Genomic DNA, 14,653 nt, shown 5'->3' with positions numbered 1-14,653 from the left:
GGTCAGTACTATGGGAGCGCTACACTGGCAGAGGGTCAGTGCTGAGGGAGCTTCGTAGTGTTGGAGGGTCAGCACTGAGGGAGCATCACAGTGTTGGATGGTCAGTGCTGAGGGAGCGCTGCAGTGTCGGAGAGTCAGCGCTGTGGGAGCGGGCGCTGTCAGAGGGTCAGCACTGACTGAGTGGCTATTGTTGGAGGGTCAGTATTGAGGGAGCGGGCACTGTGAGAGGATTGTTGCTGAGGGTGCAGGCATTGTTGTACGGTCAGATGACGGTTGATCTTCTTCAACACCATTTTTCCGCACTATCCCTTGATATCTTTAACATGTAGAAGGCTAGTGCTGTCTGTCTTAAGTATACTGAGGGCCCTGTTGGGCTGGAAATTCCAAAAGTCTACCACCACCATTCCCCCCACCCACACCCACTTAGTGCATCTGCTGAGGTTGATATTTCATTGTCAGGAGTGGGACTCACACCCATAATCTCTGCCTCCATTCTGAAGAATGGGAACGGGGGATAGAGGGATTGGGGGGGGGGGAAGAGAGAGATAAATGGGGGGTCGGGAAGGGAAGAGATGGGGATAGAGAGAGGGATAGGGAGATGAAGGGATGTATAGAAAGAGGGGGATGGACAGAGAGGGAGAAATGTAAAGAGGAACAGAGAGAGGGAGATGGACAGAGAAAGACACTGGGGGAGTGGGGGACAGAGAGAAAGCGAAGGGGAGGGGCGATAAAAAGATGGAGTGGGGGAGAGAGGTTGGGGTGATAGACGGGGGGATCACGGAGACAGAGGAGATAGAGAGAGTAAAGAGAAGGCAGAGCAAAGAGAGGGGTGTGGGGGGGGGGAGAGAGAGAGAGAGAGAGAGAGAGAGAGAAAGAGAGCGAGTGAGCTATTGAAGGCTTGAACATTTCTGTTCTCCTTTCCTGAATGTCAGTGGAACTGACAAACCTCTCTCTCGATGTATCTGCAGGTTCATTGCGATGACAACACCACAGCCTACTTAAAGCTGGATGTGATGGTGGACAAAGAATTGACTTTTCGGTGTGTTCAGGGATTACCGCCGACCCCTACCTACAGCCAGCAACTGGCTGTGCATTCTTGCCAAGCGTCTGGATTAGTTCGGCTCCGGAAGAAGTCCCAGATCAGTGTTTACAGCATCGCCGGGGTGCACCTGAAACCCAAAACCTTCACTCACTTCGGGCTCTTCAAGCTGTAAAAGGGGACCACGTCTGTGTCCGCGTGTCTGTGTGCGCAAGTGTGTGGGGAGACTACTACATACAGCCTGGCCTTCTTAAACTGAGAGACCGCTGTGTCAAAGAGAGGGAGGGAGAGAGACAGACTTTTCTTGTACCTTTTCTTCCTTTTGACTAGATCCACCTGCAATCCTGACAACGGCAGACCACTTGGCGCGAGAAAACACCCAGAGGGTTCTGCGATTTGCCCCTCCCGTCGTCCGAGATTAGCTCTTTTCCCTGACTTTCGAGCTCACTCTCTGGACAGCGACACGAAAAGAAAGTGCCAGAGAAACTCAACAGGCTCTACACAGAGAGAGAGAGAGAGAGAGAGAAAGCATGGGGTTAATATCCAACATGATTCTTCCCCGATATGGGACGAGGACCCTGGCTGCGTGTGCGTGTAGGGCAGTGGGGAGGATTTGGCTGTGGTGCCCCATTCAGTCGAATAGCTGGCTGCCTGAGGGTTGCAAGGCTGCGGCCAACAGGACAGTACCAGGATCCATGGCCGCAAAATGTCACAAGAGTGAAAGTGTGGGGTGTCAGTCTGGAGAGGCTTTTCCAATCTGTTTCTAATCTCCAATTTGAGTTTCTTCAAACAATTTTCCTTCTTGTAAGAACGCGGGAGACTTGTTTTTGTCTGTTTCATGATTGGTTGGCAGGTGGCAGGGTCAGGCCCTTGGCTATATTAAGTATCAGGGGTCAGGGGGCAAAGGTCACCTGTTCAAGTATCCAGGAATACCTCCAAGGTCTCAGTTGGAATGGGAGAGCAAAAAGCACTATTGAAAGTTAAGATGTATGCATTGTGTAAGTCTTTGAGACATTACCTGTTGTGTTCTTCCCAGAGCTTCTCTCTTTCATTTCCCATTTCTCCCCCAAGTGACCTCTGCTGACAGGATTGATAACCAGAGACCGGAGATTTGAAATTGGTAGGGAGGGAGTTACGGGAAGGGTTTTCCGTTCGGAGAGAGTTGACAATCTCCACCTGGGAAAGGGATAAAGGATGATCCCACAAATAATTCCAACAGGGTCACAGATTGAAAGGCAAAGTGAGGAAGCTCTTTTAAAGAGCTGGAGTATTATGATGGGCCAAGTGGCCTTCTGTAGGTTGCAGTGATTCACTATTTTCCCTCGTCATTGCTGTTACTGTCTCCTCATGGGTTTTTTTTTTTATCCCAGCTTCCTGACTCAGTCAGTTCCCTTTCTGGTTTTCGGTTGGGGTAGCCTGCATCCTGTACTGCGAATGGAGAATCGTTTGCACTGCTCCTGTTCCCAAGTGCCTTCAAAATTGAGATTGCTGGAATTATAGGTAAAGGCCCAATTTCAGTCCGTCATCTCTCCTGTGTTCGCTGACCCCAGTGGCAGCTCTGTAACTGTGACCCTCCAGTGTGATGGGGGGGGAACATTGGAGCTACTGAGAGACCCGTTGCAGTTAAATAGTTAAATTGGCAGGTTTCAGATTGGAGGTTTCTGATGGATTGGCGGCTCAGGAAGGAAATGGCACCTTTAGGGATAAAGGAACTTGAAGATTAACAAAAGCACAACGGTGAATGTTGTTGCCAAAACCGCCCGTTGTTTTTGGGGAGGGCGAGGTCAGACCCGATCAGGGCATTGGACAAATCGCTCCATCCTGACTCCTCCCCAAAGCCTGTCCCACCATTGACAAGGAGTGTGAGGGAATACTCTCCACTTGCCCTGGATGGGGGCAGCTCCAACAACATTCTAGAAGCACGACACCATCCCAGGACAAAGCAGCTCCTGGTTGATTGGCACCACATCCACAAACATCCCCTCCCTCCACCACCGACGCTTAGGAGTAGCAATGCGTACCATCTATAAGATGCACTACAGAAATTCACCAGGGTTTCTCTGACAGCACCTTCAAACCTTCAAGTTCCCCTCTGAGCCACTCCCCATCCTGACTTGGAAATATATCGGCGGTTCCCTCAGTGTCGCTGGGTCAGAATCCTGGAGCTCCCTCTCTCACGACACTGTGTGGGGGTCTCTGCACCATGCAGGACTGCAGCGGTTCAAGAAGGCAGCTGACTCCCACCTTTTCAAAGGGGCAGCTAGGGAAGGGGCAGCAATGTTCTACCCACATCACAATAACCAATCTACTTAAAAATTGGTCTTTTAGAGTTGGAAGAGGCATGGCAGGGGTGAGGGGGGTAAAGGAGAATAACAGGTATTGGAAAAAGAGGCAAGCGATACTGGGCGTGCAGGAATTCAGTGAGCTGCAAACATTTTTGTTGGCTTAAATCACTGGGCGGATTCTGAAATGATCTCTGTCAAGCTGCAGAGAGGGAAGTAGAGGATTAGAAGGAAAACAATAGCTCTTAAAGATTCAGGGAGGGCTGGATGGAGCACTGCACAGCCAAAGACATCAGGGCTGGGTAAGTTGTTGGAGGGGATTCCGAGGGACAGGATTTACATGTATTTGGAAGGGTAAGAACTGATTAGGGATAGTCAATGTGGGAAATCGTGTCTCATGAACTTGGTTGAGTTTTCTTGAGGAAGTAACAAAGAAGATTGATGAAGGCAGAGATGAATGTTGTCTATACAGACTTCAGTAAGAGGTTTGACAAGGTTCCTCATGGTACACTAGTTAGCAAGGTTGGATCACAAGGAATACAGGGAGACCCAGCCACTTGGATATAGAACTGGTTCGAAGGTAGAAGACCAGAGGGTGGAGGTGGAGGGTTGTTTTTCGGACTGAAGGCCTGTGACCAGGCATATGTCACAAGGATCGGTGTTGGGTCCACTGCTTTTCGACATTTGTATAAGTGATTTGGATGTGAATATTGGAGGTATAGTGAGTAAGTTTGCAGATGACACTAAAATTGGTGATGTAGTGGACAGTGAAGAAAGTTACCTCAGAATACAACGGCATCTTAATCAAATGAGTCAATGGGCCAAGGGATGCCAGATGGAGTTTAATTTAGATAAATGTGAGGTGTTGCATTTTGGAAGGGCAGAAAGGTGGGTCGAATACACTTAATGGTAGCTCTTGGGGAAACAGACTCTTTAATCCAATTCATCCATGCTGACCAGATATCCTAAATCATGCTAATCCCGTTTTCCAGCACTTGGCCCATATCCCTCCAAACCCTTCCTATTCAATTACCCATCCAGATGCCCTTTAAACGTTGCAATTGTACCAGCCTCCATCACTTCGTCTGGCAGCTCATTCCATTCACACAAAGGATGGTGCAGAGATGGGAATCGGGGAATGCTGGATTTGGAGGAGCACAGAGATCCTGGATGGTTGTGGAACATAAGTACCCGCGGCTAGATTGGGCCATTTAATACCAATATTACTGAGTTAATCTCTCCCTCAGCTCCATCTTTCCTGCCCGCTCTCTGTGGCTCTTCAATTTGCTACTGTTTAATGTCAGGCTGGAGGAAATTTAAGATCTGGAGGATCTTAAGGCTGGAGGAAGTTAGAGATAAGGAGGGGAATGAGGACCAAGGAGGGATTTGATTGCAAAGATGATATTTTGATATTGAGCAGTGACAAGAACAATTGTAGGCAAGTGCTTTCCTGAACTGAGTTTGTGAGTTCTGCATCGCCACCCCTCTGTAAGTGGAGAGCGTTCTGCTGAATCTCCCGCTTAGATTCATTTGATATTCTCAGTCGCTGGTTATTGACTGCACCTAATCTGCTAACCTAAATTCTGGAAGGTTTATTTGTCTTTGATTTCAAATAATATGTTGGAAGGTTTTTCAATGAGTTACAGGATCCTTAGTAACTGTGAATCAAAATCTGAAGAGATACTCAGCTGCTGGTACCGCTGCCTCACAGTGCCAAGGATCCAGGTTCAATTCCAATCTCGGGAGATTCCAATGTGGAGTTTGCACCTTCTCCCTGTGGATTTCCTCTGGGTGCTCTGGTTTCCTCCTACAGTCTAAAGATGTGAAGGTTAGGTGGACTGGCCATGCTAAATTGTCCATAATGTCCAAGGATGTGCGGGCTAGGTGAGTTAGCCATGGGAAATGCAGGGTTACAGGAATGGGATGCTCTACAGATGGTTGGTGTGGATTCAATAGGTCAAATGGCCTGCTCCCACGATATGGATTCGATGCTCCATTCTATGAATGGTTGCCGAGCCAGCAATATCTGAACCTGTGCCTGCGTGTGGCTGGCTGATAATGTCCTAAATACTGCCTCTTTGCATTTCATTCAGCCCATCGAGCCTGTTCCATCCTTCCTGGAGGATCGTGGCTGATTTCTATCTTCACCTGTTGATCCCGTAACCAACAAGAAGTCATTTTCACTCGTCCCTCCACAGCCTCAGCATCTCATGATTTGGGGGTGTTAGTTTTGATTTATAGTGTGTATGTATATTTAACCAAACGTGAATTGTCATTTAGTAATGTAAAGTGTTAACAGGAATGATTTTTCTGCGGCACATCCCTTTTGTCGGGGGGGGGGCTAGTGCATGGTTCTCTGTCTGAATTTGCACTTCGTTAGGGTGCAGTTGCTCATCATCTGAGAAACTGGACACAACCAAAATTACCAAGGTGTTGGGAGATGTCAGTGGGGGGGGGGCTGCAGTGTACATGTAAAGACAGGGACCATGTACCCAGCAGCAGAGCTAACTCTACAACGTCTCCTGCTCTCTTTTTTCCCCCCCAATACCTACACCTCCTTCCTAAAGCATGGCAACCAGATCTGGACACCCCGCCCCCCCCACCTCTAGGTAGACCTGCACAAGTTCGGCAAGAGCTCTCTGTCCTCATAAATAAAGCCCAGGAAACTGGCTGGGGGAGAAGTGGACAGTCTTAAAGTCTGAGAGGTGGAGAGCGGGATCTCTGCTTTCTGACTGGTCACCCATCACCTTCCCGCTGTCAATGGTGAGAGGGTGGAGATTGTGTGATCTCTGTTCAGGAACACGTCCGGGTGAACGTTTCCATCCAAAGATGTTGTCGTTACTTCAAAAACTGTGAATTTGGGTTGAACTGTATCTAACTGTGATTTGATTTGAAGCACCATCCCCTAACTTTCATTCAAGGAGATGTCAGCTCTCAAGCGAAGCTTTGTAATGTTGCTGCTATGAAAAAGGCCTTTGTCGGTATTATTGTATTTCAATACATTATTTTTTATTCTGGATTGAGCCCTGTGTGTCATCTTTGGAGGGGTGGGGGGAAAGTTCGGCAAGGTGTCCCATTGTGTTAGAGAGGGATTTACTCAAACAACATCGGTTACGTGGAGAGACTGGGGGATCTGAGATTGTTCTGCTTTGAGCAATGAAGAAGGGTCATTGAACCTGAAATGTTAACTTTGATTTCTCTCCACAGATGCTGCCAGACCCGCTGAGCCTTTCCCGCGATTTTTGCGATTGTTAATATTAAAAAAAAGGATTGAAGCAAGGTTGTCAAAATCTTGCAAAGTTTTGATGGAGTAAATAAGGAGAAATGGTTCTCAGCTACTTGGTAACCACAGAGGGACCAATTTAATGTCTTTGGTAAAAGAATGGGCAGAGGAAATGAGATTTTTTTTCACACATTGAGTAATTGTGATCTGGAACACACTGCCTGAAAGGGCGGTGGAAGCAGATTCAGTGGGAACTTTCAGAAAGGGATTAGATAAATATTTGAGGGGGTGAAAAATTGCAGGACTCTATGGGGAAAGGGTGGGATGAGTTGCACTAATTGGAAAGCTCGAAGGGCTAACACAGGGCATGGTGGGCAGAATGTCCTCCTGTGCCATCAATTTCAATACTGATTAGGTGAGGAGGTGGGTACTGGTGTCCAAGAGCGAGTTCTAAGTCACTATGTGCCCACAGACCTGAGAATGATATCTGCGCTGATGCTCCCAGTGCAATTCGCGGAATCCTTACAATACAGAAAGAAGCCATTCAACCCATCAAGTCTGCACCAACCCGCCGAATAGCATCCCACAACCCCCCCATATTCTCCCATCCCAGTAACCCTACATTTCCCATGGCGAATCCACCCAGCCAGCACATCCCTAGACACCACGGGATAATTTAGCACGGCCAATCCTCCCTAACCAGTACATCTTTGGACTGTGGGAGGAAACGGGAGGAAAGCTATGCAAACACGGGGAGAACGTGTGGGCGGCGCGGTGGCACAGTGGTTAGCACTGCTGCCTCTCAGCGCCAGAGACCGGGTTCAATTCCCGCCTCAGGCAACTGTCTGTGTGGAGTCTGCACGTTCTCCCAGTGTCGGCGTGGGTTTCCTCTCACAGTCCAAAAATGTGCAAGTTAGGTGAATTGGCCATGCTAAATTGCCCGTAGTGTTAGGTGAAGGGGTAAATATAGGGGAATGAGTATGGGTGGGCTGCTCAGCGGAGGGTCGGTGTGGATTTGTTGGGCCGAAAGGCCTGTTTCCACACTATAATTAATCTAATCTAATCAAACGTGCAAACTCCACGTGGAACCGAAGCCAGGTCTCCGGCGCTGTGAGGCAGAGAGAGGTCCTGAGGGGCTGCGTAGCCCACTCCTGCTTCTTACTCACATTTTTGCAAATTCACAGCTGCATTCTCATTGTCAATTTTCCACTCTTACCAAAGTTGTACTGACTTAGATTGATTTGCATCAATGAGAGACCTGATGATAGATGTTGTAACTGAAGTGTCTTTCTCTCCTCTTACAATTTCCCGTTCCTGTCAGCCTGTGCTTCTGGGGGACAGTCAGAGGTGCTAGAGTTAGAAGAGGTATTAGACTGAGGTGGATGGTAATGATCCCATGACCACTATTTCCAAGAAATGTAACTGGGCCCTTTTCCCCAATGTCCTGGGATAATATTTATCTCTCAATCAACACCCTAAAACTCCCAGAAGATCTGGGTCATCATCACACTGCTGATGTGGAAATCATGGTAACTTGCAGTATACAGATGGCTCCACTGATAGCACAACCCTTCAAATACATTCTTCATTGTATAAACCCTGACAGCAACAAGAATTTGAAGGGTAACACCTATTCTGAGTAAGGGTGTGTCTAATAGACTGGAAATAAATGCAACAGCTAAGCCAACATGAGCTCAATTGCAACCCAGGCTCAACTGCAAACAATCCCATTGCAGCACAACCCAAAAGGACAAAGGCAGTAGGAGATAGAGTCAGAGCACAGAAACAGACCCTTTGGCCCAAACTGTCCATGTCGACCAGGTATCCCAAACCGAACTGGTCCCATTTGTCTGCATTTGGCGCATATCCTTCTAAACCTTTCCTATCCCTGTAGCTGCCTAAATGTCTTTTTAAATGCTGTAATTGTACCCGTCTCTACCACTTTGCCTGGCAGCTCATTCCAAACTTGCACCACCCTCCACGTGAAAACATTGCTCCTTAGGTCCTTTTAAAATCTTTTCCTCTGACCTTAAACCTATGCCCTGTAATTTTGGATCCCTCATTGCTGCAAAAGGACGCTGGCTATTCATCTTACCAGTGGCCCTCAAGGTTTTATAAACCTCTATAAAGTCACCTCCCAGCATCCAATGCTCCAGTGAAAAAAGTCCCAGCCTATCCAGCCTCTCCTTATAACTCAAACCCTTCAGTCCTGGCAACACACATGAGAACATTATTTCTAAGTCACACACACTCCTGATTTGGAATTATATCAATGTTCCGTTACTTTCCCAGGGTCATAAATGGTCATTGGGTAAAACATATGGATGATAATGGAATAATGTAGTTTAAATGGGCTTTAAGATCGGTTTCACAGGTTGGCACAACATTGAGGGCTGAAGGGCCTGTATTGTGCTGTAATGTTCTGTGGTCTAAAATCCTGGAATTCCCTCCTTAGGGAATAGTAGGTAATCATATATTCCAAAGACTCACCAGCTTACCATCAAGGGCATTTGGCAATAATTGCCAAGAAAGCCAGCACAATCTATGAATGGACAAACACTTTTCGACATTCTCCCTAAGGCTTCAACCTCTTTCCTGCAGATTATAGCGGTTAGGATGTCATGTTGCAGCTGTACAGGACACTGGTTAGGCCACTTTCAGAATACTGCATTCACTTCTGGTCTCCCTGCTATAAAAAAGTTGTGAAACTTGAAAGGGTTCAGAAAAGATTTACAAAGAGGGTTGGAGGGTTTTAGTTAGAGGGAGAGGCTGAATAGGCTGGGGCTGTTTTCCCTGGAGTGTCAGAGGCTGAGGGGTGACCTTATCGAGGTTTATGAAATCATGAGGGGCATAGATGGAGTGCTGTTGTGGTTCTGTTCGCCGAGCTGGGAATTTGTGTTGCAGACGTTTCGTCCCCTGTCTAGGTGACATCCTCAGTGCTTGGGAGCCTCCTGTGAAGCGCTTCTGTGATGTTTCCTCCAGCATTTGTAGTGGTTTGTATCTGCCGCTTCCGGTTGTCAGTTCCAGCTGTCCGCTGCAGTGGTCGGTATATTGGGTCCAGGTCGATGTGCTTGTTGATTGAATCTGTGGATGAGTGCCATGCCTCTAGGAATTCCCTGGCTGTTCTCTGTTTGGCTTGTCCTATAATAGTAGTGTTCTCCCAGTCAAACTCAGCTATCCTTAGTAGCCACACAGAGAACAGCCAGGGAATTCCTAGAGACATGGCACTCATCCACTGATTCAAGCAACAAGCACATCGACCTGGACCCAATATACCGACCACTGCAGCGGACAGCTGGAACTGACAACCGGAAGTGGCAGATACAAACCACTACAAATGGCAGAGGAAACATCACAGAAGCACTTCACAGGAGGCTCCCAAGCACTGAGGATGTCACCTAGACAGGGGACGAAACGTCTGCAACACAAATTCCCAGCTCGGTGAACAGAACCACAACAACGAGCACCCGAGCTACAAATCTTCGCACAAACCTTGAATAGATGGAGTGAATAGGCTATGGGTAAGAGTTTAGAGTCCATTATTAAGGATGAGATTGCAGAGTACTTGAAAATGCATGGGAAAGTAGGACTGAGTCAGCACAGTTTCATCAAGGGGAGGTTATGCCTGACAAATCTGTTAGAAATCTTTGGTAGGGTAGTAGAGTCCCGAACTAGAGGATATAGGTTTAAGGTGACAGGGGAAAGATTTAAAAGGGACTTAACAGACAAGTTTTTCACACAGAGGGTGATGTGTGTATGGACAGAGGGAGTAGTGGGGGCTGGTACAATTACAACATTTAAAAGGGATCTGGATGGGTACATGATTAGGAAGCGTTTAGAAGAATATGGGCCAAATGCTACCAAATGGGACTTGATTAATTTAGGATAGTGGGTTGGCATGGATGAGTTAAGACCCAAGGGTTTGTTTCCATGTTGCACAACTCTATGACTGTATGATAATTTGAGGGAGTCTGTCCCTAAGGCTTTCCTGTCCAGATCTGCTTTGATCTCAGTGGAAAATGAATAATCTAACACCCCTGCTTAAGAAGGGAGGGAGGCAGAAGACAAGAAACTAGGCCAGATAGCCGGACTTCAGTTGTTGGTAAGATTTTAGAGTCCATTATTAGACTCCATGGGTGGCACGGTGACTTGCACTGCTGCCACATAGTGCCAGGGACCTGAGTTCGATTCCACCCTGTGTGAAGTTTGCACATTCTCCTCATGTCTGCGTGGGTTTCCTCCCACAGTCAAAAGATATGGAGGTTAGGGTGGATTGGCCATTCAAAATTGTCCAGTGTTCACGGATGTGTAGGTTAGGTGCATTAGTCAGGGGAAATTTGAGCAATAGAGTAGGGACATGGGTCTGGGTGGGTTATTCTTAGTAGTGTTGGTGTGGACTTGTTGGGCCAATTGGCCTGTTTCCATACTGTAGGAATTCTATGATTGTTAAGGATGAGATTGCAAAGTACTTGAAAGTGCATGGGAAAATAGGACTAAGTCAGCGCAGATTTGTCAAGGAGAGTTTGTGCCTGTCAAATCTGTTGGAAATCTTTGGTAGATGCAGATACAGTTCCAACATTTAAAAGACATTTGGACAGGTACATGAATAAGAAACGTTTAGAGGGATATGCAGGGAAGTGGGAGTAGTTTAGTTTGGAAAACTTGGTCGGTATGGATGAGTTGGACGTTGGGGTCTGTTTCCATGTAGTATGACTCTATGAGTGCAAATAAAGAGAATTCAGTGAAACACTGAAGACATGCAGCATAGTCAAGAGATGTTAAACAGAGCCTCTGACACCCCCTCACTGTTTTAGAGAAGACTGGGGAGAGTTGCTAGCTGTCATTTCCAGGCCAACATTCATACCCCAACATCATGAAAACAAATAATCCTGTGTTTACCATGTTTTGGGATCTTGCGGTGCAACAACTGGTGGCTGGGTTTCCGACACCGCAGCCTTCGCTTTCAGCTGTTACATTTGATGTCTCTGGTATTTTGCTCTCAGGATGTTCCCAGGTTGGAACACAATTTGAACTTAAGGAACTTGTTTAGTAATAACTTTTTTCCACTTATTAGTTACCAGACATCAGTTATTGTTACTTCTTAAAAAAATTGCTTTGCTTGCATTTGAAAGAAACGATATTGGATGGAACTCTATAGTGTGCACGTTTTTGTTATTTGGCAGGGGTCAGGAGGAAGGTTAAGAAAGGTTTAAGTCGTGATGTTTAGAGAGGGCCATGCAAACAAGAAGTGACAGCTTAAAGTTGAGTTAGAGATCATGACCTTGCAACAACATCCTGCATTTATACATCACCTTTCATGTGTTAAAAGCTCCCAAAAGGGACCTCACAGGAGAGTCCTCAGACATAACACAGTATTAAGTGACATCACGAGGCTTTGGTCAAGGAGTCCGAAGTGTCCGAATGGAGAAAAGTGATAAAGAGACAGAGAAAGGGTTAAAAGGGGTCATTCCATGGCTTGAGGCTTAGGCAGCCGAGTGTACGGCCACCAATTGTAGTGAGACAGAAACCTATGATGAGCAAGAGGCCAGAATTGGAAGAGGGCAGAGATCTCAGGGAGGGGAGGACTATGGGTGTGGGACTGAGGGAGGGTAGAGTAACTAATAGATGGATTGAAATAGGACGATGAGTATCTTTGAATCGAAGGATTTAGGATTCTGGGAGTTTACATAGGTCAGTAGTGGGTGGCTGGAAGAGTCGAACTATGCGGTGAAGGCTGAGTGGAGCTTAGCTGGATTGAGGGTACAAGGAAATCAGAGTGTTGGATAAGCTGACTTCTAAAGGGTGCGGAAGCCTCAGACTTGCCTTTGGGTCTTGCTGTAGGTCTCAGTCAGGGCCCGATCTTCCAACTGGACAATTTCTCTGCAGGCAGGGATGAGTTTGGTGGTACTGACTAAAGGATAATCTGTTTTATGTCCAGGGCGCAGGGAGGACTGGAAAAGGTACAGCAGATTGAGTTCAATCTGGAGTTGAGAGTGTGGTGCTGGAAAAGCACAGCATGTTAGGCAGCATCTGAGCAGCAGGAGAATCGACGTTTCGGGCATAAGCCCTTCATCAGGAATTTCAAATTCCTGATGAAGGACTGCTGCCGAAACGTAGATTTTCCTGCTCCTCGGATGCTGCCTGACCTGCTGTGTTTTTCTAGCACCACACTCTCGACTCTGATCTCCAGCATCTGCAGTCCTCACTTTCTGAGTTCAATCTGGATAAATGCAAAGTAATGTATTTTGAGGCAATAAACATGGGCATGACTTATACAATTAATGGTAGGGTCTTGGGTAGGGTTGTAGAACAGAGGGACTTAGAGGTACACATATGTATTTGCCTCACATATAGACAGAGTGGTTAAGAAGGCATTTAGCAAGCTTGTCTTCATTGCTCAGACCTTTTGAGTACAGGAGTTGGGACGTCATGTTGAAGTTGTACAGGACGTTGGTGAGGCCCCTTCTGGAGCACTGTGTCCAGTTCTGGTTGCCCTGTTATAGGAAGGATATTATTAAGCTGGAGAGGGTTCAGAAGAAATTTACCAGGGTGTCGCTGGGAATGAAAGTTTGAATTATAAAGAAAGGCTGGATAGGCAGAGACCTTTTTCACTGGAATGTAGGAGATTGAGAGGTGATGTTATAGAGGTTTACAAAATCATGAGAGGCATGGATAGAGTTAATGGTAGGTGTTTTTCCCCCTCGGGTGGGGTATTTCAAGACTAGGGGGCATATTTTTAAGGTGAGAGGAGAGAGATTTAGAAATGACATGGAGGGCAAAATATTTACACAAGGGAGGTCTATATGTGAAATGAACTTCCTGAGGAAGTGATGGATGCAGCCACATTACAACATTTCAAAGACATTTGGATAAGTACATGAATAGGGAGGGTTGTCATCTCCATCCCCAGCCCTGCATACACTGGGATACCCCTACTCTGATCCCCCACAGGGTTCTGGGTTCTCAGCAAATTTCAAGCACCAAACCAGGGCCACGATGGGAAGATATTTGGGAATTGCAATGTGCTCGGCTGTTTCAGAGAACAGTCAAGAGTCAGGTGTGCTGCGGACAGAAAAACAAGTGTAGCGGGGATGCGGCTTGTCAGACAGGACGGGTGACTGTCACCTGCATCACTGTGGGTCTGGGAGTCACGTGTAGACCAGACCAGGTAAAGATGGCCAAACCTTCCCATTAGCAAAACCAGATGGATTTTTCTGACAATAGTCTCATGGCCACAATCGCTAGGACTACCTTCCAATTACAGACTTTTCTTTTTAAAATTGAATTTAAATTCCAGCATCTACAAGGTGCCTCAGTTGTTAGCACATGGCACCAGGAACCAGGGTTCAATTCCACCTTTGTCCGACTGTCTGTGTGGAGTTTGCACGTTCTCCCTATATCTGCATGGGTTTCCTCCAGGTACTCCAGTCTCCTCCCACAGTCCAAAGATGTGCAGGTTAGGTGGATTAGCCATGGTAAATAGCCTGTAGTATCAAGGGATGCGTAGGTTAGGTGGATTTGCCATGGTAAATTGCCCCAGAGTATCCCGGGGTGTGCCAGCTAGGTGGATTAGCCATGGTAAATTACCCTGTATTTTCCAGGGATGTGCAGGCTAGGTGGATTAGCCATGGTAAATTGTCCATAGTATCCAAGGATGTGCAGGTTCGGGTGGATTAGCCATAGCAAATTACCCATATTATCCAGGGATGTGTAGGTGGTGGATTAGACACGGTAAATTGCTGTAGGATGCTGCCTGACCTGCTGTGCCTTTTCAGCACCACTCTAATCTAGACCCCCAAATTGCTCTGTAGTGTCCAGGGACGTGCAGGCTAAGTGGTTTGCCCATGGGATATTAACCCACAGTGGCCAGGGATGTGCAGGCTGGGTGGGTTAAGCCGTGGGAAATACAAGGTGACGCGAGAGGCGGGATGTTCTTCGGGCGGTCGGAGTGAACTCGATGGGTCGAATGGCCTGCTTCCACACTGCGAGGGGGTCTATGGTTTGGACCCGTGTCCCAGCCCTGAGCTGAACGTTCGCCCAGTCTCTGGGTCCCTGAACCGATGATGTTCTCGCCACTTGCCCCGTGTACAGATTGAGTCAGGCTGGGCC

The 14,653-nt window shown here is 47.2% G+C and overlaps 1 protein-coding gene across 1 annotated transcript in view; it reads left to right on the top strand.

Moving 5' to 3' along the window:
• The window catches only part of tnfsf12 (TNF superfamily member 12), a 45,627-nt gene extending 39,287 nt beyond the window's left edge, over positions 1-6,340 (top strand). The window contains exon 6 of the mRNA XM_043683454.2: positions 969-6,340. Coding sequence (XP_043539389.1) covers positions 969-1,214 — 246 coding nt within the window. The 3' untranslated portion in view covers positions 1,215-6,340. The remainder of the gene's footprint in view (positions 1-968) is intronic.
• The last annotated feature ends 8,313 nt before the right edge of the window (positions 6,341-14,653 follow it).

The sequence above is a fragment of the Chiloscyllium plagiosum genome, unplaced genomic scaffold (assembly GCF_037043375.1).
Source record: "Chiloscyllium plagiosum isolate Xiang-an unplaced genomic scaffold, Cpla_swu_hap1 HiC_scaffold_44, whole genome shotgun sequence".
NCBI classification, from domain to species: Eukaryota; Metazoa; Chordata; class Chondrichthyes; order Orectolobiformes; family Hemiscylliidae; genus Chiloscyllium; species Chiloscyllium plagiosum.
This window is presented reverse-complemented; position numbering and strand designations above follow the sequence as displayed.